Source organism: Chaetodon auriga, chromosome 12, assembly GCF_051107435.1.
Source record: "Chaetodon auriga isolate fChaAug3 chromosome 12, fChaAug3.hap1, whole genome shotgun sequence".
Lineage (NCBI taxonomy): Eukaryota > Metazoa > Chordata > Actinopteri > Chaetodontiformes > Chaetodontidae > Chaetodon > Chaetodon auriga.
The window spans coordinates 3,140,837-3,168,242 of NC_135085.1; the positions used below are offsets into that span (position 1 = coordinate 3,140,837).

The 27,406-nt window shown below is 39.2% G+C and overlaps 1 protein-coding gene across 1 annotated transcript in view; it reads right to left on the bottom strand.

Annotated features, from left to right (window-relative positions):
• LOC143329153 (cadherin-12-like) overlaps nt 1–26,924 on the bottom strand; it is a 70,644-nt gene extending 43,720 nt beyond the window's left edge. Inside the window, exons 1-2 of the mRNA XM_076744914.1 lie at nt 26,619–26,924; nt 596–720 (exon numbers count right to left, since the gene is read on the bottom strand). Of these exons, the coding sequence (XP_076601029.1) occupies nt 596–720; nt 26,619–26,924 (431 nt within the window). The remainder of the gene's footprint in view (nt 1–595; nt 721–26,618) is intronic.
• Nucleotides 26,925–27,406: the final 482 nt, after the last annotated feature.

The window sequence follows — 27,406 nt, forward strand, 5'->3', positions numbered from 1 at the left end:
AAATAATCAACCAGGAAAGTAAGCTTACTCATATTTGATTGGCCAATCTAGCACCTTGCTGGTGAAATTTGGTCCATGTTAAGCTTTTTACACACAGAGGGCTATGAACTTACCAATGATATTTTAAACCCTTATTGACTCCCATTACATCAAAATGTGGCAGAATGGCAATTAAGAACATTTGAAAATTGAATACCATATGTCATTTTCACTGAAAGCTTTCTTTTTCTCTGTTCATCTTTGTTCTAAATCAACTCTCAAAGCTGTAAAGCTTTGAGAAAGCAGCTGTTAGCACTGCCTGCTACAGTTTCTTTAGAGCAGTAAAGTCACATTGTTCCAACATCAGCATGGGTTATGATGGCTCTATTTTCCCAGCCTCTATTTTGCCTTAAAATGCGATAGATAAAATTACTAATAACCCACTCCACGACTAAGAGCATCATGTGCTGTTCAGCATTTTATTCTTGTGATGATTAGAATGTAATAAACATATTTCATCATTGATGAATTCCTTTCCTTTTCAGTGAACTATTGCGCTGCTCTATATTGCACTTTGGACAGTATTACAGTGTCGTAATTATTGGTGTGTACTGACCTGTCAAGCCCCACCAGTGCATGTATATCTCCTGTAATTTGATCAATGGTGAAGATGGACCCAGCTCCTTCTCCTGACAGAGTGTACTTAACTGTGCTGTCTCCATGGTCCATGTCTGTGTGGAGCTGCAGGAGGAAGAACATTAAAACATACATCCTGAGTGTGCTGGTGTATTTAACTGGCTCCAACTGCTGCACCAATCAGTCACAATAAAACTTGATTTACTGCCAAGGTCAATGTTATTGGTAATAATTCGCAAAAGAGAACATTGTTTACTAAAAGCCAATATGCACACACAAAATATTCACACATTATGGTAACAGTGAACACATGATGAATACAGAAGTATACACTTTTGTGAATAAGCAAAGATTGAAGGGAACATTGACATATAAACTGCAATAATTTTAATAATTAAAAGAATTGTTTAAATAAGTTCTGTTTTTCAGGGGGAGCATATGAACATGGAAAGGAATCATGGCAGTTTTCAGCATGTGTTACTTATGATGACGCCTCTTAAAATATGGGAGACACTTAAGACACTTCTCCAAACTACGACAAAGCAAGGCAAAGAAGACTATATATACAGATTATTTAAACACAGATGAATGAGAGATTTGTGGAAGACTGGAGTACAACTCTTTTGCGATCCTTGATGTCTTATTCAACTTAATGAGTAGTAAAGACTGCAAAACTTACATATTATGACTCATTTCATTCATTGGCAGTGAGCCATTTTAACTCTTTCAAAACCTAGTCAAAGTGTTTTAAAGGCCCTGCGGAAATATTTTCTAAGTCAGCTTCTTACTATGAGAGGGACGACATAAATGCACAATCTTAAGTAATTGTTATTAAACACAGGGATTTCTGTATTTGTATTGGTCCTCTAGCTTTTGTCTCTGGTTTTGAGGTGGTCAGGTCTCAAATTGAAAAAGATCATGTCACATATTTCAGTCTCCCAATCAGAGTTTAGCAATATTTGAATCAAAAACTGATGATTGTTTTGTGGTTGTTTTGTGATGTGGCCAGCACTAACATTCAAATCTGATCAAACCACACCTGTAGCAGATTAGCTGAGTTTGGACTGTTAAACTCTCAATAATAATACCTAAAAATGCTTCTTTGGTGAACTTAGTACTGTATTTAGTCATGAATGTTGTATGCTGTAGAAAAACATCTTTTAAGGGTCTTTAGTAACATTTTCCAGTTTCTGTTTGAAAGTTTTGAACCTTCATCCCAACCGTTACTACACAGCCTCAGCATGAGGTATGAAAAGTTGTGAATGACTTTAGTGACTCCATTACATTGTTTTTTGTTTTGGATTTTTAATTTAGATTTTTTATTTGTTTACATTATGTTCAAGAAGAGTTAGATGAACATTATAAAAAGATAACTGCAGAGTATGGAGTATAAAAGGGTATAGCACTTCCTTAAAAGACTGGTCAAACATGAAACGGCAGATGCTTGGATATCCAAAATATCATGAATTTTAGTTCTTAGTATGGGTCAGACTCCAATAAAGCAAGATCCTCCACTCCCCATGATGCAACTTTGTAGTGGCTTTCATTAGACTCTCCTTGTCTGGTAAATACCTACATGCTTTAAACTCCACACCCTTAGGTTGACTCTAAGCCTCAGATGAAATAACCGTGATGACACAACTATGACATCAACAGAGCAATTTTCCTCGAAGCTCCTCCAGAGCCATGTGTGAGACATTATGCAAGTGCTATCAGTGGCTGACAAGCATACTAACTTAGACATGTAAAATCAGTGTAGTGCCCTTTTAACCGTGTGTGCAATTTAACCGAGTGAATGCCAGGTTCCCTGACACCACACCTATAATATTCACCAGGTATTGCTCTGTATTTCCAGCAGTGTTTCACATGGATAAATTAATACAATACAGATAGATGCAGGACACAGCAATCCAAGAGGTTACTACGAACTCTACAATTGAATGAATTAGACCATCTGCATTATAACTTCAGAAGTCTGTGAGAAAATCTACTGACTCAGCTCAGACGTGCTCTGTCTTCTGGACCTTGGCTGTTCAATAGGAAGTATTGATAACATCATATAGTAGTAATGATAATACTTCTCCACTATGTGTAACAGAGTGATGAATTTTCTAAAACCACATAAAAAACCATAGGCAGGACAGTTTATTAATGCAACAGTAGAAATCCATCCTCAGCATACTAACTGACCTATGTTAATTCAATGTGAGAGCTGTTCTGTTGATAATTTTTACATTTGTTACAGGCCTTTTGAGTCATTCCTATGAAGAATTTTAAACAGAAACTCATGTAATTTAGTATTTGTTTTCCTTTTTCCTCCTGCAAATAACGCATAGCTGTCATACCTTCTGTCTGCTGAATAGCTTCAAAATACGCAATTACACTACATTTGTTTGGCATGAGCTTTTGTCGAAAGGTTTTTCTAATAAGTGCACATGCTTGACATCTCTTCACCACCTGAGTTTATTCACTCCTTCTTAAGTGGTGACTGCAGAGATGATGGGTTTCTTGTAGGTGTTGAAAACCAACCAACTTTGGCTCGTGATGTAAAACTTCAGAGGTCCCACTGAGGTTAGGGGATTTATAAAAGAAAGTGTCTGTATTGAGGTTGTGAGGAGTTTATAAGATTTAAACTTGAACTGACATTCAGTTTTCAGATAACTTAATACAGTCGCTGGAGATCTCAATATTTGAAAGGTTTAGGATCAGTGAAATCAGACGAATTCCCATATACAAGCTGCTTGCACTTGTTTATCTTCTATATTTATGTTTGCATTATAGCCATAGAGTTCATGATCTTATGTAGACTACTTCAACATTTTGCCAAGCTTGCATTCCAAATAGACTCTAAAATCAACAATACCATTTCTTCAGTGACTGAAGATAGTTTTTAGATGGAAGAATAAAGTTAGATATATAGACTACACAGCAAGTTCTACATTAAACCAAACAGTTTCCTAACTCAACAATGCACGTATAAGACGAAACAATACAATTTCAAGACTTAATAGTTATTTCTGGATCAAACAATACCTGAAATAAACAGTACTATTTATGGATTAAACACTACAATTTACAAAGTAATGACTATACATATGCATCTATGAAAGTATCTTTATCAGAAGCAGTAACTTTACCAAAACGCAAGGATTTTAAAAAGTGAGGTGATGCTCCCCAACAGTGAATTCATTACATTTCTCCAAAAGGGGTCCGCTGATGTGAAAGTTAATAACTAACTGACCAAGACCCAGTGGGCTCCAAACACTGATGTGAAATATGGACCTGAATATTGATGTAATTTAATGAAGATCCAGTGGAGATGAAATGTTGGTGTGAAAGTTAATAAGGACCGAGGAAGATTAACTGTAGGCCTAACACACAACATAAAGAGCTGAACATTACACAGTTCTTTCTGAGGTCAGTGCACAGAATAACTGCTGCTAAATTATAGCGACACATTCTAACAAATATTCATAACTTTGAAATATTAATTGCTCAATAAGTTATATATTTCAAATGATAAAGCATAGTAGCCTAGTACATGCAGTGATTGGGTTTGAGCACAGTGTTGAATTTATCATGTATAAAATGGTTTTAGCTGCACTCAGGTCAGCGTGAGATTTGTTCTGTGCTGGGAACTGATGCATTTCCAGGGCAGAGCTGGCTTCTATGAAAGTTTCTACGGAAACTTCTCTGTTGTAACTTCAACTGCAGATTTATTGAAAGGAGGGGTGAAGTTTGTGCCAGCCTGTCAAAGAGCTTTAGAGAATATTGAAAATGTTCCTGTTGCCTCTCCAGTATCCAGCTGCTGTTCAGACTGAAATCAGTCCTGTGTTAAAACAATGGACTTTGGGCATTTGTGGGGTTATGTCTGAGTAACAGATCTGTGATTTGGATGTTTCTCAGATGTCAGAACACTGCACAGTAGTTCATCATATTCATCATCATACTCAGACAGGATTTTACAACTGTAGACAGTTATCAATTGTAACATAATTTCATTTGGAGTCACAATAGTGAAACAGCAGTAGAAATACAGACACAATACAATGTAATCCACCAGGAATGTACACTGTGGCCAGTGCAGTACTTTGCCAAATGAGGCAAAAAAAAAAGGGGGGGGGGGGGGGCATTCATTCAAATGAATGTAATTGGTCCGAACGTGACCTTAGCTTGGCCATTAAAAGTCCAGGCTGATGCATGCTATGCAAACACAGGACAACAGGAAAGTATGGACCATCTTGCTCCCTCTTTATTCCATCGACCTCTTTCCTATGGAGAAGGAGGCTTTCTTGCAGAAGGATCACTGAACTGGTTGATGTGTATACTCATCACATTCCTTTAACCTTATTGTTTTCCATCTAATGCATTTGTGTCTTATTATACTGTTGGACAAAGAATGATGTAGCGACAGATGCTTTGGGTTGTGTTATTACATAACAATGGTTAAGCAAGCAGACATATTGTCAACAAAAATAGCACTTAGAATTTTTTGTCAGTGAGAGTACTCTGCACCATTTGAGAATGTATCCTGGTTGGTAAACACAGGTTCTAGCAGCTGTCACCTTGTCAGAATTTGGTCCTAGATCTCTGATATTTTGACACGGTCTGCCTTTGGTATACAAATATCTAAAGCAGCCTTTAATGGATGTGTTTCAAAATGATATAGCACCAGCATTTTCAATTGATGATGGAAGATTTACTGCGTTTTACTCATGTTTGTCAACTTCCAAACCAGGTCCCCATTTCTCCAAAGCATCTGAAGGCTAAGATGATCATCAAATCACACACACACACACACACACACACACACACACACACACAATTTATTGCAGTTTATTTTCCATTTTCTGTCATCATCATCCTCCTCTCCCCCCTCTCATATAATATATTCATCTCTTCTGGCAGAGATCACACTATCCTGATTTTGTGTTTTCATTTTCTGTATGCTCTCTTTGCTTTTTTTTTAAAGCTGCATTCGTTGTTTACAACATGCAGGTCAAACAGAATCTATTGTGAATGATGACATTCACAATAGATGTCAAACACATTCATGTAAGAGGAAATGCTCTGTTTGATTTGAGGTTTAATTCATGCTTAATAGTAATGTACAGATAAAATAGATGTATTTTGTTAACGTATTGGTTGTCTTACAGATGGCTAAATGCTCCACGTTATTTTCAAGGGTATTCAGCATCCTCCTCAGCACAGCAATTAAGAAGCTCTTAAATTATTATCTGTGTACTGTCTTATCTGTGGATTATCTGTGTACAAATTACAAATTGTGGCAATTTGTCACATATACAAAGTTGTGCTTTACAACAAATGCAAAACTGCATGCTAAGCTTAAGTAAATATCTTCACTCACATTGTCAACTGACAAGGTCAACTTTGGAGTCCACATAGAGGAGAAACAGGAGCTGCTCAGAATGACTGAAAGTTTGAACAGCTACTGTTCCTTGATGCAACTATGTATCAGCTGAGGAGCACCACATGAAACAGTCAAAAGGGAAATGGACCAATAATTGTTCCGTCAGTTTTCTGAGGTAGAGAATGATTTGTTAAGTTCAACCCTGATGATGAAAAAAAAAAATACAACTTTAAAATCAATATAAATCTGAACAACAGTGATATTGTATTGTCAACCTGATAAACCTGCAGACAATCCCACCATTGCTTTCAGTATTTCCCCCTGAATGAAGTGCATCAATGCATTAATAAATCACAACATCAACCTTACACATCAGCACAGAAAGCAGTTCTGACACTCGCCTAATAAGGAATCTCTCAAAGCAACATCATCCTTACGCCAGCTTACATCACTTTATCTCAATCTTTAATCACTTTGCTATGTTTGTCTATTCATTGCAGTCAGTCATAATAGGAGGTGACACCACTGATTTGGGGGCTTATGTGGAATGATTTCAGAAATTAGATCTGATAACAAGTGTTTAATTTAGCTGGAATTAAGACATTCATTTCTATCTGAATGCATTGTTGCATGATTTTGATTGATGCAACTCTTTGTTGTCTGATTGGGTATAATATAGTAAGATGAGAAGCAATGGCGGGATATTTCAAATGGAAATCACATTTGTTGTGTTTTAAAAAGCATGCATGTATTTCTCTCCTATGGTAGGTGCTGCTGTTGTGATAGAGTACGAGTCGCTTTCTTCTGATGAATGCTGATGACATCATAATATGCTCTGATATAGTCATTTTGTGAAGCCGTCATACCCTACAGTGACAGATGGAAGTGCCACTGCAAGGGTCAGGCAGACATATTTAAGGATAGCAGTGAGGTGATACATATTTGCCCCAAAAGGCCACAAAAGCTCATCTCGCTGTAAGACGAACAAACATGAGAGCTCTACATAATGATTGCAGCAAGACAGCTAACTCTGCAGTGTTTCAGAATGGTGTATATATGTATGAGTAGAGAATTCCAGATTGTGGACAGATAGATGGAAGAGTGCAATGATGGGCTGGTATCAGTTGGTGGTGGTGGGCAGGCACTGAGGGGAGCCAGTTAGTTCCTCCAAAAGAACTCCAACAGGAAAGTTATGCATAGGCATTTCTGATGTCCTTCAGTGCAGATGTATGCGAAGTATGATGGAGAAGACCACTGACTGAGAATTTTAATGATGTGTTCAGGGATTCACTGCCTAGAAGCAGTGGAGGTGGCTCAGATGTGGAAGGAATGTCCAGAATATAGCTCATGGGGTATTCCAGGCCTCGATAAGATTTGGCAAAAGTAGTGGTCAGACCCCAGGCGTATCTCTGAGACAAATACTGGGCCTTGGGGGGAAGCTTGACTGGCTAGTCTTTAGTTTTTATAGCAGATATATTTGTATTGATTTAGGAATGAATCTAGTCGGAAGAGATAGATGGGTTGAGGATGAACAGACTGGTTGGTCTTGTTGCTTTTGAGGTGGTAAATAAGAGTGTCAGAAGAATGAATGAAAATGTCAGACAGGATTGTAAGTTGAGATGGATGATAGTTGAGAGTAACACCTGTGAACTCTGAGCAATTGAGGGTAAAAAAGGGGTTGTGACAGTGAGAACATTTTCTAGGAGATGCATGGCATACAGGAATTTATAATTATCTGTCAAGATCCAACAGAGTGCTTCAGGCAAACATTTAAGTATTTTTGGGCTGCTACATCTCAAGGTCAGATGCACTGAAAAGTAATATGCAACCTTTCAGAGAACACCAGAAAGATGCCCATAGTCACTGTGGATGACTGACTGTGGAAGGACTTTGGAAGAGCTGATGATGCCTGCCTTCAACAACTAGGTTCTTTGGTCTGCAAGGCAGATGGGGGAGCTGGCATGATTGTTTGTTGTAGACTACATGGAGAAGTCCAGGCTAAGAATTAGCATTGATGCTTGGGACGGTGGGGCTGTGGAGGGATGACAGGTCTATGATGAGAATCTTTTTTCGTGAATATTTTGCACTAACTACACCATTTGGACTGATTCTGAATGGACCAAACATGAGTAAAACCTTGTATGAGGAAATTAACAAAATGACAGTCAGTGATTCTTTAAGGCAGTCTTGCTACTGCATTTATGTTAATTTGGGTACTGAAAACTTAGACTGGTTGTGCTTGATTGGATTAAGAGGACAACTTGGTCTGCCAAGGGCTCAGAGTTATTGCATACTATCGTCCCGCTGTGGTAGACAAGCACCTTTGGGAAGAGGGCTGAGGTTTAGGTTTAGGCTATTTTAGGGATGATAGGCAGACGGTTTGGGCCAGTGACACTACCACTGATTGCTGCCGTGGGAGTGGTCTGACCAGCTGTGATGAATGCTTTTGAAGTAGGAGGCCTAAGAAGATGGGATAGGGAAGGCAGAAGCAAGGGAAGAGGAAAGGATGCATGAGCTCTGGTTGTTTGTGATTCTTGAGGAAAAATAGGGTCAGAATGAGATGAATGCTATGAAACAGGCAGAGCTTCAACAGGGTTAGACACAACCTGGCCCTCTGAGAGGGCTGATGTTGCTTCTTTGGTACGGACAGAAGTGCTCTGGACATGGAGAGGAAGAGTGGTGTTTTGCTGCAAGTCCTTGAGTAGTTTGAACAGTTTTGCTTTCTTGTCAGAACAATGGAAAGTGATGTTTCACTGCTGAGAGCACTCTTCAAACGAGCAACTGTCCGTTGGATGTTTGAAGCTGAAGGAAAGTTTGAGTGGTGGAAAAGTGAATGCAAGTCTGGTGCACCTGGACCCTGAACAGGTTTGGTCATCATCCCCATCATCAGAGGCTGACAACGAGATCTTCCCCTGGAGCCTCTGGAAGGCGAGTGACCAACAATGTCAGAGTTGTTGGAGACTGAAAGCTGGAAGCGTCAGGGGACATGGGTTGCCAAGTTTCCTGGAGGGAATCAATGCTGGGAGATATGGAGGAATTTTGGAGGAATTGGCTGATGTTCAAACAGATCACTGTTTGAAGGGTTGAGAAGTAGCTCCTAGTAGTGTAACTTGTTTTTCTGTAGTACCCATCTGTCATAGGTCATGCAAAAACTGAGAAAAAAGGGACAGGAAATGGATCAGGTGATCTTAAATAGCTTTGTGCAGAAATGGGTTGTTCTCAAGGCATACACTTTCAAAAAAAAAAAAAAAAATCAAGTAAACCAAAATGCATCACTAAAAGCCATGATAGAACAACGTCACTCCACTCTGTGGTTACATGTGTTTGGGGCAGCAGCAAAGAAAGTGGAAAGGGGAAATGTCCCACGTAAGGCTCTATTAGTACAAATATCAAGAAGACATAATCGGTTACTTGTCCAGGTCAGACCTCAAATCATTCTCCAGCTAGCCACATGCCAGAATGCAACACACAACTGCTCCGTTCAACTCAAACTTGCAGACAATACCTTGTAGTTGGGTCAAATTGAGGTCAGATCACATTCGCAACATGAACAAACTGTTCCAGAATTCACTTGGGACTGGACTAAGACCGGGTCCACATCTGACCAGTTCCAGATCTGCCCAAATGAATGATACCAAGTGGGCAGTCCAATTCAACTCAACGCAGGTTTGAATATGCCTTCTGGAGTCAGCAGTGTGTGAGGTTGACAAACCTCACTAATGTAGCTTTATGAATGCATTACTGCTACATGGAATCAAATGTTCGCCTAAATATTTACATCGTTCTGCACTTAAAACAACAAGCCTTTATCCATTATAGTTTAGGCTCAGCCATCACAACTTAGATATCTAGTAGTAAGAGTGAGAACAGTCTTGTTTCTTGTGTCTATTGATTGGTGATGAGAAGCCACATAACAACACACAGACACACACACACACACACCCATTTAATTTAAGCCTTTCTCAGTAGGGCAGAACTAATGTCTAGTCTTTACAACAACGATGACTTGACAAGGTGAAGAATCTACCCATGGGCAGTGGAACATTGTTTTCCATAAACACACAGACACACCAACACACATTTGTGCACAATCCTGCTGGGCTTGCATTCTGGAGAATGCAACCTTATTTGTCATAGATGACCAGTGAAGAGAAAAATCCACGGAAATCCAGCTTCGACATCAACCTGTACCCAGCATATGCATTCAGCTGTGTCAGTGTATGTGTGCGTGAGCATAGCACATGACTTTTGCGTGGTGTGTATCCTGTCACAGTACAGTGAATCTGTGCTGCCAAGAGTAAAACAGCCAGCCCTGCAGAGGTGTTTATGCAGTGGAAGAACAACTCCACCTTACAGCTGAACCTTACAGCCTTCCTCACTACTTCACCATGCGCTGTATTTCTACTGATTTCTATTCTGCTTGATTTCACCTGCCTACCATCAAAATAAGTTAAACAATGAACAAGTCCTGATTATTTTAGTACGATTAAGATTTTAGAAGAATAACGTTACGTACTGGGGCACAGTCTCAACCAACAAGTCCTTGAAGTTAAACTCTCTAATTTGGTGCCCATATCAGCAGGACACAATTTATCTGTGGCTTCAAAAACTGTTAGACATTATTTTTTTCAAAAGTAAAATCATGTTCTGTTCTTATACAGTTATGATATAAGCTTGGATAGGTTTATGTGCTTGGTTAGAGTTATGCCAGCATCAGGCTACACGATTGGGTGACTGACAAGACTACACGTATGACCCCTATTAATCACAGAATGTCTTGATCTCATGATCACGCATGAGTTCAGAAGTCATCAGGGAGGCGGGTGAAGCAACTGTCAGTCAAACTGACACAAGCATTGTGTGTGATGTTGGCTGGCGCTTATACTGGGGGGGAAAAAAAGAAAAAAAACAGCTGTGGATGTGCTCCAACATTAAAAGCAAATGCAAGATTAGCATGTCACACTACACAGGTATAGATGCTGTCCTGATACAATTGGCCACGACACTGGTACTTGGCTGGCTTCAACAAAATTTATTAAGAATTATTTCATTTTGATGGAGATTTCTATTTTAACTGGTGCAGCTTTTCTGGTTTTTACTGCACTGGTTTAGTGACCCAGGAAACTCACAGACCAATTGCATGTTTTGTAAATCATCTCTCATGATACTACTCAGCCAATGAAATCCGTGGAATGGGATGAGCATTTTGACTTGAGTCAGTGAGCCAAACAGGTTACACACATACACGGAGAGACAAGATGAACGGGGTTGCTACAGTCTCAGAGGAAAGAAATTTCACGTGGCGTGCTCTAAAAACTGAAAAGCAGACAGCAACAACAGAGCTTTTAATCAGGAATGGACAGACTCTGACATGTTCGTTCTTCTCATGAGCATTTCAAAACCAGGATGTCTCATATGTTCCATCTTTTGAGCAATCCTACTCAAATCTGAACTGAAGGCACAGAAAATAAATGATCTAAGTACCTAATGTGATCAATCCACCAGAATCCTAACGCATTCATTTACTGCTCCTCAACGTGCCAACAAATGTGCTTAAAGTTGCTTGGATTTCGATTTAACATAATAAAACACTTACTGAGAGGTGTTGAGAAGGAAGCTGAAAAGCTCTTTTGTGTTTTCTAATTTTAAACGCATCCCTTATTTCACTTGTAATGAAAAAAATACATTTATTTATTAATAGAGTAATCATTTATAATCCTTCCAGATCAATATAAAAGGGAAACCAAGAGAAAAGGGGATTTAAAACTGTCCACTTAGTTAAGATGTCATTTATCATAAAATTTGATGAGACTGCTGTGCCTCTGGTTAAATGTGAAAAGTGACAATACATACTGTTGAAATATTATTGATTTGTACTTTTCATTTGTCAGTCAGTTGTTGATTACATGCAGACAACTACAAGACGACTTCAATACACAGTATATTGAATGTGATGCATAATGCAAGCTAGACATTATGATGTTCTGGACCTTTGCTTGAGAAAAATTTCTCTACATCTTTGAATTTTAATTGAATGCTCCTGCCCCAAAACAACATTATTCACTTCCTCCATTGGTCTTACAGCTGTTAGAGGTCTTTGTCCCTGGAATGTAAATGTATGATGTTTTGGGGCTTGCTGACACAACTTTTTTTTTTTCCCCAAAATGATCTGTGCTCACAGTTAAGCATAGTGCCAAATTCAAGGCACTGTTATGAACCACACAGTACCAAGGTTTAGCTCTATAACTACAATCAAACTACACCATTGACCAGTTTTTACATGCTACAGACTTTTGGGTTTTCTAAAATATTTGTCCCTCTGCATGTAGTGGGTTTCCATTCATTTGTTTGGTATAAAACTCAAGCAGTGGACTCTTGACACTTGTGTCAGTTTTGTAATCTATGTCCGTGTTGTTTTATGCCACATGTTATGTGCATGTTGTGGAAATGTAGTGTAAGTGCAGATTTACCATTTATGACCTGATTTTGCGCTGACAATAATATAAATGGCACAAATCTGAATGCTTGGTGTTATCTAGATTTAGATCTTAGCTTACCACATCAACAACTTGACTAAAACTTCATTTTTTCACCACAAACATTGCTAAAGTACGACCATTTCTAAATGAAAAAGATGCTTTTATTTCAAGCCAACTTGATTACTGTAACACACTTCAGCACGTTCAAAGCTCCACAGCTTGGCTATTAACCAGAACCAAGAGGAGAGAGCACATTAGTCCAGTTTTAGCTGCTCTGCACTGACGTACCATTTAGAATTGATTTGAAGGTCTTCCTCCTCGTGTACAAAGCCTTAATGGATGAGGACCAAGCTACATTACTAACTCTCTTGTTTATTATTTGCCTTCAAGAACACTGTGATCATCTGCTCCTGGTTTATTGGACATTTCCAGCAGCAGTTGAAAGAAAAGCTCTAGAACACACTACCTACAGATATCAGAGAAGCAGCTCTGAATATTTTCAAAAGAAAGCTAAAAACTTCACTTTAGCCTTTCACTAGCTATAACTTCCGAATGCATGTCAGAATCTTTTGTGTATTGCCTCGCGCTTACACACTGCTGCATTTCTTTTAGCATGTTGTCTTGTTTTATGGATTGTCTATATTCCATCTTATTTTACATTCACTTTTTATCTGTTTTTATTTTACTCTATCTTTACCTAGATTTTAATATTTCATTGTGTGATTTTATGCATTGTCTGTAATTTTATTTTCATTCTCATTTTAATCTTATTTTACATTCATTTTCATCCGTTTTTATGTCCATTCTGTCTTTTTTAATGTAAAGCACTCATTTGATGCACGTGATTCCTTTCTTTTAAAAGCACTTTGACCTGCAACTCTTGCATGAAAGGTGCTGTTTTGTCTCCAACCAGATCATTAGTAGGATTATCGGTTACTAGGGTAGTACAGGTAGTATGATAAACAGCCCCGTGTAAGTATTAACAGTTTTGATTACATCCCTAATTTTATCAAGCTATATTAAAAGCTATTTGTAAATTAGTGTTTTATTAGCTAATTAAGCAAGTCAGCTATATTACCTTGATGATATACAGATACACAGTCAAGGCATTATAATGACTGTAGTTTCTTAAGGTGGGTTGCAAGCCAATATTTTAGACCCTGAATTTCATAAAAGGGATTTTAAATAGAAATCGAACAAAACAGTATTATTTACTTACTGGATTACTAGATAGTACCAAAACAGCCAATGTAAAATCTGACGCATCAGATTGGCTTAAATTGTTGCACACTGTAACATACTGAGTGAAAGGCATTATAATTGTGCGCTTGCTGTGTGTCTTATGTGGATAGAAGCAAAAATGAAAAAAACAAAACTGTTGGTTTGTTTTAATTAAAATGTTTCTTTTGTGATAAAAATGTAATAATAACTTTGAACATGCAAGCCTTTAAATCACGTCTTTATTCACTGTCTTAGCCAGACGGCTAAGAGTGCTGTGCTGGATGCACTTCAGTGTGAAGGAGAATTACACTGGTTTTAGGACAAGCAGTGCAACAGATGCCATGTGAAAACACATCTTTATTGTGTGACTTGTTTGCCTGTTAGAGGTAATTGGTAATTGATTCGATGTGCATGTGTGTAGTTGTAATTCCTTTAGCCCTAGCAGACCAGCTTGGGCTAAACCAGACTCCAGCTCTGTCATAATCTTCTAAACCTGCCTTCCACAGATTCAATCAAAGGTTTTAGCACTAAAACTCTGACACAAACTCCAAGTGGCGTAAGGTCATGTGATTCCCTCTGTGCCCTCCTTCACACAGCCCTGCCTCCTCCTGTGATAATCAAGCTGTGACCCTGCTATTTGCACCAACAGCAGATTAATCAGGAGCCCCTGGGCGCAAGTCTTCTCTGGCTGGGCATGAGTGAAGCCAAGCTTACTCAACCTCTTCAGACCTTGCACGTGTCCTCCTCCCTGTCTGTAGTTTATTTGTAAAACTACACCCTCCATCCCCCACTAGCATGCATTTATCCTTGAGCAAAACTATTCAGACCAGGATCAGTATACAAATGAAAACTTGAATCACTGCTTTCATTTGGTAGTCAAACTTTTTTGTGTTTGAGGTTCAACACACTGTCAAAAAGTGTCTTTTCTGCAACTAACTCAACCCATCATACTGCCTTCTTTATTGTGTGGAGTTTTATGGTTTTAAGTACATTTTTATGGAAGATGAGAGTTTATTACTTGGGTTATGTTTCAATAGATGACACCATTATACTCACCACAGTAACTGCTGACTGCAGGGATATTGCTGAAAATAGGCCCAATGGGGCAAGAAACATGAGCAGTCAGATGATCAGGCAGCTGTAAATAAGTCAAAGTTTATCCAGATTTTCTAAATCACTTTATTTGGATGTGTGTTGCTTTTATTTATTTGGAAACCTGAAATGTCAGTTCATAATGGGTCACCGAACAGAAAAACACTGTGTACATACAACTGTAGTGATTACAGCAGGCCAAAGAGCTGAAGCCTGCTTCAGTGGGTCTGTGACCACTTTACTTCCTGTCAAAATAAGTCGGGCTAACTTTTTGTTTATAACTCAGCTGCTTGATTGATTGATCTCAGACCTATTCTCCAAGTCCCCACCAGTACTCAATGTCATAACCAATAGAAACAATGTCCAGAGCTAAAAAATGAACCTAATTTGCAATATATCACAGCTGTATGCCTTTTCCCTATGTTATGGACTACTTACTGAATTTTTCCTCCTGTTGTGTGTTGTTTTCCACATTGCTGGCATGTTGCCTGACCTCTGACCTGATGTTAAAAATTATACATGGACCTTATGTAAAAAGTTAGTTAATTAGTTAGGCTTGTTGCCTAGACCAGGCTATTGTTGGAGATTTTGCAGCTTTCTGAATTAACATTTAGTTTAATAAAAAAAAAAAAAAAAAGTATTTCAACTGAATGATCTTAACCTTCACTGATTTTACACATCATGGTCACTTCACTAGTCACGGTTAGTATTCAGCTTGTGGAAACAGTTGAATAATGCCTTCAGTGGCTCAGGAAGTGCTTTGTCAAGTCTGAGAAATTAACCCTGATGAACAGAAATCCTGCATTACAAACTGGGAGTGTGAAGTTTAAGACATCAGCATTTGCCAGGCAGAGAACATAAAATGAATGATACTATTAAGATGCATTATGGGAAGTATGGAATCATTTTTAGATCTTGACCCATCCAGAGGAGTAAAAGTCAGGATATCTCAACAGCTCTTTTTGAACTGAACTGCTTTTTTGTCGCTGTTTTGGTACTTTGAACAATGCTAACATTCCCTGCACATTTATTTTCACTGTATTGAGAAAATTTGAATCAATGACAATATTTAGCTATATATAGTCATTAATTCATATATATGACTATAATGTGATCTCAGTTGGAACATTAAGTGGATCTGTATAGTGGCAGCTGATCAAAGCTAATAAGGCAGCTCATTCACTTCACTGTGAATTCAATTTCTGTGCTCCTTCACATGGAACTGGACAACTTTTGTTAAAAGCTGCAGAATGAAACAAAGTGGAGCTAAGTGCTTGTAGAGTATTATTGATTTATAGTAATTATGTAACTATGAGCCATTCACTTAATGTACTATGACATTACTCAGTCGCACAGTTCTAGTGAACTAAGCAGAGATGGCACAGGAAAGAAAATGTACTAATGTATGAGCAGGAGATCAGTGTGATACAGACTTTATCTACAATAAGAGTTTCAGGAAAAAAAAAAAAAAAAAGTCTCATCCAATCACCTCATGTGGTTCTATGATATTGGGTTACTGATTGCAGATTGAGGTTTTAAGATATTTTTAAGATATCAGAATAAGGTATCTGCACAGGACAAATGTGATAAAAGCAAGAAGTGAAAAAAAAAAACAAAAACCCTCCAATGATAAACACATTTGTGTCTTTGAGTCAAATGTCTCATCGTCAGTCGGTTCTCCAGGGGCCTCATTTATAAAACATTGCGTAGAATCCATACTAAAAGTGTGCGTACGCCCAAAAGCTGAAAATGGCGTACGCCAAAAAATATTCGGATTTATAAAACGTGCGTACTCACACCTGCACGCAATTTTCCCTTTATAAATCACACTCCACCTGGAAGATTGCGCAGGTGGATTCACCTCACATCCCGCCCCCGACACACCCACATTTTACCATGAATGGTCAATGCAAAGTACCTCATGAATGACTTTGCATATAAATATGCCTGCTGATCAATGGCATTTTACGTTCGATCATGGCAGAGAAAAGAAAAAGAAATTTTACGGAGACTGAAATCGAGGTGCTTGTGGGTGAGGTGGAGGCCAGAAAGGATATTTTGTTTGGTGGTCACGGTAGTGGCGTCACGAATATAATAATAATAATTTAAAAAAATGAGTGGCGGCACGTCGTCACCGCAGTGAATAGTTCCAGAGCCACAGAGCGATCTGTGGCAGAAACTACAGATCCCTACACTACTGTGCGTCAGGATGAATGAGTCATGTGCTGACCCAGACCACCGTGCCACTACATTCGTCAAGATCATGTCCGAGGTACAAATAATTTGTACATTGAGTGAATGCACATTTTTTCGATTCACAAAAGCAAATTCATTTTCACTCGGAGCCATTATAGCAATGTGAGTGCAGTCAATTGCGCCGATTAAATTTGGGAAACCGGACATTGCTGCAAATTGCCTTTTAATGTTGGCCTGTTCACCCACAGTGTAAGGAAACCTGATGTATCGACTGGTCATTTTTATAATGCCATCCAAAACGGCTGGCATTATGGCGCTGAGGGATGGCTGCGATATCCCAGACCTAAGGACATAATTTAACTGAATTATACCCAAAAGGGGCTTTAGACAGACAATCTAATATTATATAATATTAATCATATCAGACACTTACCTGTCGGCTAATTCCCACTGAAAGGAGCCAGTCGCCAGAAACCCCAGAGTGGTCAGCACCTGGATATGCACCGGGATGGCGCGGTTCCGGCGAGTGGGTCTATCTGACACTGGGCCCAGTTCAGCACATAGATCCAAGAGCACCGCTCTAGGGAATCTAAATCGGCTTATTAGCCAGTCATCATCATGGGCCAGGGAATCTCCGTGGTCCCGAAAACTTCTCTCCATCCTGATCCTACCATTTGCGTGATCTTCCAGCAGTGCCAGCACATCCATTGTGCAGCATTACGCACGAGTGTCACCGCACTATTTATATGCTTACTCAGCAAACTGAATGATTGTTGCACACCTTGTCACAATTAATACTAATCCATCAGTGCCATCCACCGCTCTGTATTATTTGAAGATGGAAGTATGATATATGAACATTGTGCATACAGTAGTAGGCCTAACGGCTCATTAAAGGAACACATCTATAACACTGCAGACTTGGGTGTTTATGATTACGCGGGTCTATAAGTCTGATATGTGATGACATTAAATGTATGAGATCAATCTGGCTTCAATTCACCACCACACCATCTGCATCGCCAGTTTCCCCGTCTCCAAAATGTTCGTACGCAAGCATCAAAGTTGGCGTACCGGTGCGCACATTCTCACGCTAAGTTTATTTTTATAAATCACAACCTTTGCGTAGAAAGTTGCGTACGCAACTTCCAAGCCCCGTTTTGTGCGTAAGCAAGTTTTATAAATGAGGCCCCAGGTCTTTTCATTTGTGGAGCCACTTCCATGTTTCAGCACCACAGACAGCTCCCAGCTCATCATACTGTGGCTGGCTCCAGCACTTTTCTATTCCAATCTTGGTTACTGATGTGTTCTTAAAACCCTTTTCAGATATGCTCCTGTTTACATTTTTGCAATGGCAATTTTACATGTTGATCACATGTCTGAATAAGCGTCTGAAACACTTTTACATAAATGTCACCATGGCAGTCTTACTAAGTTGATCAAGTAATATTTCTGTAACACTTTCAACAGTATAAACTGAATGTCATTACGTTTATTGTAACAGCTGCACTGTAATGAAATTATCACTCAATTGTCATGTTATATGCAAAACTAAACATATACACACACATCTGTTTAATAAAGCACAACACTGTAAATAAACCTGTGAGACGTTTAGGACATTCCTCTTGCGTGTGATCAGTCTCTATATATGCTTTTCTGCCCTCTGGATATGTAGCACAAAGGTAAAAAAAAAACCTGCCAAAATAATCACCAGCGAGCACTCTGTATTTCATATTTTCAGTCAAATTCTAAACACACATTAATAACACAAATGCAAATAGGAATTAAATGAGAGCCCTAGCTTAATTTCTTGCTCTCTGCTTGGTCACTGCCTGACTTTAAAAGAGGCAGCAGAATAAATGACAAAATTGATGAGAAATTTTATTAGTGAATTGGCTGTGAGAAGTGAGGGAGAGTGCCCCTCACATTCATGCTGGGAATTTATTTAGGCTTCAACTACAAAATAAGTTTTCAAATCCATCAGTGATGCAGGCTGTGAGGGAACAGAAAGCAGCTGCATTTATGTTTGGTTCACGAGTCCAGTAGATTTTGGTTTATTGTTCAGAGTCAGAGTTTACCTGTTGGGAACACCACTGTAACACTACACAGATGAATGGTATGGAACCTGTCTGTCTGTGTCTTGATTTAAATATATCCCCCAAATGTGTTTGTATCCTTGAGTTTGTGGGCTATGCGGACACTTATACAGATGGAGTCACATCCAGGCAACTATTTAGCTTCGTCTCAATTCTGAAGACTGCTTACATTGTTTCACTCACTGTGATAGAGAGCAGTGATAGCAGTGAGCAGAGGGTTTGTAGTAAAGATGGCTTCAGTAAATGTGTGTTACTGAAAGTAGCACATAGCTGTGTCTTTCCTCAACCTTTTTAATACTGTTGTCACTATCAACAAGCTACCTGTAGCTGCCGTAGTGCTGACATGTAGTTACAGTTTTGAGGAGGCGTAGCTAAGATATCTGCATGAGCAGGTTTAATGCACAACTGATAAAATCAGCTTCAAATCAAATTGTATGTTTCTCTCTGTATAGGTCCTGTTGTATCTAAATAAAACCTAAAAACTTTTAAAAAGCAGATGAAGCTTGTTGAAGCTAGCAGTGTCACTGATTCAATGTCTGGAAAAGGTTTGTGCACATTAATACTCAGGATCTTTGTAATTGTTGTTGATAAATGTGGACATTATACAAAAATCACACTGTGAGCTCCATAATGCTGTCAGTAAAACTGCCAAAAATGAGTCAACACAGGAATGTTTAACTCTTAAATATCCACATACAGGATATTCTTCACAGCAAGTCAACAGAACATTTGAGCTAATTCACAACAAAATAAATGACTTATGCTGAAGAACAATACTTTCTGTCCTATTTATGCACATTCAATTTTAATGCAAATGAATTATTTAAGTTGTTTGTTGCAGAAAATACCCTACTTGAAGGAGAGAAGAGCACTGGAGGTAATGATACACTATTGATCTGCTGATCTGTAGCGGGCGCTGGCAGAGCTGGAGATCACACAGCTGCTGTGGACAGTAAGAACACTGAGTGCTTGCAGTGCAGTGCGATGTGCCCGGCGTTGATTTTAAAGAGCTGACTGTTAATTGTGGACTGGATCATTACGCTGTGCTTGACCTGAACCTGACAGACTGTTGTTAATTGTGTGACCACAGCAGAAGCTGACTTGTCGCTGAGCCAGGGCGATGGTCACATTGGATCACAGACAGATACGTATGGATTTGTCAGCTGGGAAATGTTGTCAAATTAGTCTGCCTCTCAATTAAAGCCCTTTGCTGCACCTGTGCTACAATGTGAGACCTCCTGCCCTGAAAACTTTCTTTTCTCCACTCTCTCAGGATCTTCTCAAATAAAGCTGTCTCTGTCACCTGAATCAGACCTCAATCATTATCAGTAATGACAGAGAAAGAACATTATATCACAGTGACAAGGCTGGTTACATTAGCAGAAATGGTCTCCACAAGAGAACATTTTTACAAGACAAGGCCTTTCTTGAGGAGAATTATAGACTCAACAACACATAAAACCAATACAGCACGAGGCTGCTCCAAGGACATTGTGGACAGACATCTTCATCAGACATCTTGGCAAACAATGGCTCTGAACACTTCGGTCCAATTCAAGGATTTAACCAAAACTTCACCAGTCCAAATGTTTGACAAAAAGGAATTGTACAGCTTACAATGACTTCACATCAGCACACTTGTGCTTAATCATGGAAGTACACATGTAAAATACAGTTCGCAACCAATGTCCAAACACGTCCTACAGACACAACAGACAACAGTCCAGACTGAATCTCAACAACTACTGGATGTTTTGCTACAAAATTTGTTACCCTCATGATGATCTGTAATAACTTTGGTGATCCTCTGAATTTTCTTCTAGTGCCATCATCAAACCATTATTAATTGCTCGTCCAATAATTAGATTTCTGACCAAATACAAGTACAACTAACTACTAGACATACAAGACACCAGTCTGAGAGCAGATAAAAAAAATATCATACTAAATAGGATAGTCAAGTTTTTAAGTGTGCTGTCTGTTTAATTGCATAGTATATAAAGGTATTTACTGTTTTTGATAATTACACTCGATTGATTGACAGATTTAACCACAAATCATAATTATATGTGTCACTAGAAATGAGCCACTTGTATCTGAAAAGGAGTCCATGTGTGGAGTTCACCTTGTAAAGTCTTGACCAGGTCATGACCCAGCTAACTGAATAAGCCTGTACCATTGCAGGTTTGGCCAGCAACTGCAGCTAACTTTTAAGCCAGATTTGAACAACTGAGAAAGGTTTGTGTTAAATCATCACCTTAACTCAACTCAATTCAAATCAGGCTAACTCAGTTATCCACATACAAAGAAAGGAGGCCAGGTTTCTTAAGATCACAGTATTTTTTTTTTCTTTTTTATGAGCCACGTGATGCTGATATGTTTTGACACCAACAGAAATCCCCCTCTCTCTTTGCCCCTGACCCTCTCTTTACCTCTCGTGCTCATTCTATCTCTCTCTCTGTGCCAGCTGGAGGTCTCAGGCCTCCTGCAGAGATAAAGCTGCTGCCAGTCCACTGTGGTAGGCAGGCTGGTGGAGAGCTGCCGGCAACTGAGCCTGCCAAATGGATCACATCAACAGCAGCATCCTGAGAATCTAAAGTTCCTCCCAATACTTTCAAGAATGTCATTTGGAGTTAGTATGGAAACTTATTCAATTACCAAACAATGGGTCTTATGAAGCAACAATATCTGAAATTTCTCTACAATTTCTCTTAATTTCTTGTTGAAAGACAAAAAAAAAAGAGAAGTCAGCTCCAAATGATCTTAACCATCTAAGCCTGCTCTTACCCAGGTGTGCTGAATGGTAATCTTGAGCATAAATTGGAGGTGCATAGCCGATGTTTTTTTTTTATCAGCATAGGTTACATACATATATACACTACTGGCACGTGCCAAAGAATTGGAGAGATGCCTAAGAAAAGGCTGTAAGAAGAACTTCAGCAATAATGAAATCAACTGACTGTCTCTACTGTCCCAGCAGTCTATCCTCCGATATTATGCCTGTCCTAATATTCATGACCCTGCTATCACATCAAATGCACAGGTGTGATATTCTTTACAGAGCAAGTCCATTATATTCAATATAGAATGTGCCCCCCGCTCTCCAGAGCAGTCACATAAACCACAACGGCATACACTTCCCTGTTTTTCAGTAAGGTTTTGCAGCCAAAGGTTAACTGACTTGACGCATACCTGCTAACACTGGGATTTGCCCTGGGCCGCCCAGCCACCCTTACCACATATCCTTTACATTTCGACAAGGCTACACACAGTTAATCCTAAAATCAAAACTGGACAACCACTTGCTTTATAATATCATAACAACAAAGATGAGTTGCTACATTAAGAGGTAGCTGTGGCTCAGGAGGTAGAGTGGTCATCCACTTCAGAGGGGTCATTAGTTCCATCTCTGGCCCCTACATGCTGAAGTATCCTTGGGCAAGATAATGAACTCCAAAATATCCCCATTGCTGTGCCATCTGCATGTGAATGGTACCTGCTCATCATCAGCAGGTGGCAACTTGCTACCAGTGTATTTGTGTGTATGTGAATAGGTGAATGCTGGCTCATGTTGTAAAAGCTCTTTCAGTGGTCAGTGAGACTAGAAAAGTGCTATATAAATACAGCTCATTTACCATTTAAGTAAGTGACTACAGTTAGGTGGTCAGAATCAGATACCTGGTTGAAAGTGAAACGCTGTGAACATCTCTGCATTATTTAAATGAAAAGACAAAAGGGCAGATACATTCACCACTTCATTTATTTTTATATGTATTAATTGAAGGATATGTGCACATCACTTACACATTATTCTTCAGTTGTGATTTTGAGAGAGGCTACTGGTAAATGAGACAATTGGCTAGAGAGAATGATTAGGAAAATGGGTGGCAGAGATAATATAAATACAGTCATTGGTAAAGCATGTTTCTGCACCTCTTGCTTATTGCTTGGCAGATGTGTCGATTTTCCCTCTGTGATACACTAAAATCTGTGTGGCATATTTTACAGAAAGCATGACCTTGACTGATGTTGCTCTTTGTTACACACGGCTAAGCCTCCTCCCATTTGGTGAGATACTTGCACAAACTTGTACTCCATCCCTCTCACCTACACACATATTCTTCACCTTCTTCTTGTTTTACTGGTTTGTGCTGTTTGATTGAATGTCTGTATTTTAAACCTCCTACTACATACTACTGACGAGCACCGTATGCAGACATGCCACATTCTGTTTTTTATAGCAGTATGCAGTATGACAATATTAATTCTATTTATTTTGCAGTTATCTCAGCCAGGCTTAGCCAGTTTCCAGTTTTGGAAAGCGGAAGTGAAAATGAGCACAGATAATGGCAAACCACCATGATTGTGCAGCATCCCTTCATGCTATAAATAAAGAGAACTTATAAATGTGGATTTTCATGATTATCCAAAACTTTTACCTGAGAGATAGGTGACAACATCATGGAATATGTTGTGCAGTATGTTGTGGAAGGCTACAAAGGTGAAGAGTCCCAAATGCAGTGTTGGTTGTCGTCCACTATGATACACTATACAAGATAAAACGACCAATGTCCACTTTTGTTTCGATGCACTACATCTGCCAGGTCTGGCTATGATCAGGCTGAAATCATGAAGTCTGAACCTGGCATAGCAGCGTCAGAGACCCCCTCCCTCAACACCTTTCTGACATCGCCATTGTGGTGCTGTGTCCAAGTATTCCTATAAAACCTTCTGAAACCAGCAATCTAACATTCACACCCTCTTGTCACAGTGACTGGCTATGTGTGCAGGTGAAATACCAAGCAGGGTTTCAACTTCTCTCTCTAGATCTGTTTTCATTCTTTGCACAGCTATTTCTAAGTACAACACTATAAATGTCTTCCTGAAGATACTGTCTAAAAATGTGCGCTGTTATGCCCGTTGTCTCCCAGTGTGACTGTAGCACAGCTATTAACACTTTAGCCTTCTGATGTGGAGGAACGACATAGGCACTAGTTGTTTTTGAGCATTACCCTCTGACTGATGGACCTTGCTGTGGCTGTGTGCAGCCTGACAAAAAGCTCTGCAGGCACCACTCAGGACTGAAAAAATGTGTATTTTGTTTATGGGCAAAAAAATACAACATTCGTATTGTATTCGGTGACAATGTTTCACTTTATTTTTCTGTTAAAAAGATGATGGGGTTGAACATTAATCAAAATAAGGCAGCAAAAGACAGTGTTCCAGAGACAAAAATCTATTTTTGGTGACAGAAAACTACATAGCAGAATATTATGGTTTATTTTCTTAAATTTTTATGGTATTATTTTAGTTTATGGTTAGAGATGTAGATACATCCTTACCTCAATTTTCTTTCAATGGCCTGAAAGGTCAGTTTTAAGGAGAAATCTTTAATTATTTTGTCAGACTTATGGAGGACCCAATGAACAATTTCACATAGAGAGAATCTCATACAAATAGGTCTTGTGTTGAACCAATAAGTCAGAACCCTCAGTATAGTTTGTGATATGCACCCAGTGGTTTCATAGATTTTATTGAAAAGCAAGGAAATGCACATTCACCACCCTTTTAAATTCAACATTAAAGTCTTTGTGGCTGTATTAGTTTTTCTAAGGTTGCCCCGAGTGAGTCCCTTTTGGCTGTTATTTTATCTACAAGACGTACTTCCATCCCTCGGATGTTGTCTTCAATTACTGAACAGTGCAGCCATTGATCCTGGAGGCACAGTCTTCAGAGAGGAAACTCAGACAACAAAGAGGAGTGAAAGGCTTCAGAACTCCCCACTCACCTTGACCCTTACCCCTCAAACACCATTGTCTAAGATGAAGGGAGGTTTAAAAGGTTTGAAAACTGGTCTGCACTGGGAATCTGTGGCCATTACTGAGAGTCAAGATGTTTTCAGACTTTATCGACAATTACGTAAGAAAAAAAAAAACTGCAGGAAATTAGTTTGAACCATATTCATTCTTAAGAAGAGCTATTATTTTTAAATTAACACAAGTTAAAACCATAAGTGTAAGAAGAAGTGTACAAAGTGTGACATTACTCCTGAAACTGAAAAGTTGCTTTGATGCTAGCAGATAAATGACAATGTCCTCCACTCCCTCTACAAAACTTTAGTCACCTCACCCACTGTACTGGTAAGCAGTTTTAAGCCGTTCCATAAACCCAACTCAGAGCTCACATTATCAGGCTGACTGAAACCTGGCTTAAACTGTCAATATATCCACACATGAACACATTTACGGTCATGGTCAGTGCTACTCAGCCTGTGAAAACAGTTGTATAATGTCTCTTGTCAAGTCTTAGAAAATAACCCTGATGATGTTGCCTGCATTTAGGGTTACTGCTTGGAGACTCAAATGTATTAACAAAAAGTTATATTTCCAAACTGTAGGCATCGACTTTGATAGACATGGGTATTTGGCAGACAGGGAGGGTCTACCAAAACGATGCTATTGGTTGCATTACGATCCAGTGTTTTAGAAACTTTCTATCCGTCTCTGCTGCTTCAGTTTTGACCATTCTTTTTCAAGTCTGTCTGTTGTGAGACTTGTCAAAGATAAGTCTAGCAGCTAACAAAGAGGCAAGGATGCAAGAGGGAGTCATTGTGAAAAGCATGGCTTCACCTAACCTGAATGGTTCATTCAGATTTAAGCCAGCTGAGTTGCGAAACCAATTAACTGTTATCATTAAATTATGTAATTATTTCTTGAGTGGCAATTTTGTAAATGCCAGATTGCAGCCCCTCCTCATTTATTCACTGTACAGCCCACACATTGCACAGTGGAACAGAGGCCTACTTACCACTACATAGCTGCTTTACATGTAGATTAAGATAAAAAATTTTGCTACAAAAAGATCTTGTGAGTAGCAGGAGGAAGAGAACATTCATTGTAAGGTGGACACATAAGGGTTTATGAAAGCCATTTCTGCTTGCCTGCCTTGGTCTAACACCTTTGGTGATAAAGCATTAATACAGCACGCATTTTTCTATTGCTGTGGAAGATACAGAGCATGAAGTGTTTGTACAGCAACTGGAAGGAAAGGTCACAGCAGACACGGCCTTCCCATCACTTTTTGAAGTAATATGAAACTAAGTTTATTTACTAAAAGAGAAATCAAACACAGCAATGGAAACAGACAAAGAATGGCTGACTGGCTATATAGTGTCTTTCAGGGAGAGGGTTGACACATAGTTGACACCAGCTTTCTTGAACATACAGTGTGCCACAGTTGTCTGAATTTCAATTTATGATCCTGAATTTCAATTTATGATCCTACTGTAATTACTGCTTAACTGCTCGTCCTCCTCCTCTCTGGAAAAAAACTTCCCTGGTCACACCTACAGGGCTGGATTATTGCTCTTGATTTGGTTCTCCTCCATTTTTTCCAGGTAATGGTATGTGTTCCTATTGTTAATTACTGTATTTCTCTTTCCTTTTAAACATGCTCTTCAATTTAAAAAAATGCATTGAAATTGAACCTGGCAGGAAAACAAATTTCAAAAGTTTATGGGTCGGATGGAGAGCAGTGTTTACTTACCTTTCCAACATACTGTGGATCAGATCCCATGTACTCCTCCAGGACAAAGAACTGGTTCCACACCCATCCTCTTTTAATACGCTGGATCCTCGACTTCCCATGTCTCCTTAGCCTCATCCTTGCCTCTAATGATTTCACTTCCCCTGAAGGTGACCTCACAGTCGTACCTCCAGTCCCTCCCCTGGCTGACATCACTCCAGCTTTAGTTCTGCTCTGGAGCTGAGCCTGCAGAGGGACTTGGGAGCTGTAGTCCAACAGGAAACAGGAGCCCACCAGAAACAGAGTGACATATTCCCTTGTGATCATCAGGGAGTATCGCTATGAAAAAAGTTAGTGAAAAGTTCAAAAAGCTGGCTATTTCCAGGTTGGAAATGGACATACATCCAAAGGTGGATCTGCCCCACAGGTAAGCATTGGACACGGTGTTTAAATTCCAATACAATCCAAGATGATGAGAGGTCTGTTAATGCACTTCCCTCACTGCAGTGTGAGAGTTACTGAAGATCACTATGTTGGAGAAGGGAGTAACTGAGCACTTTGGTGGTTTGATGTTGACTGGACTGTCTAAGGATTTGTGTTTACAGTAAAAACTCCTTGGTCTGATTTTGTGACATCCAGATCACGTTTGAAGTTTGACTGCAAAGGAACCAAGATGACAACCTCGTCTTCTCTTCAGTTCTCAGTCCTCAGCTTAGACACCTGGAGGGAAACATAAAGATAAAAATCTTGAGCATGAATGTTTGACCTTGGAAATAGCAGTTTGACAAAAATAAATAAATAAAATGGTA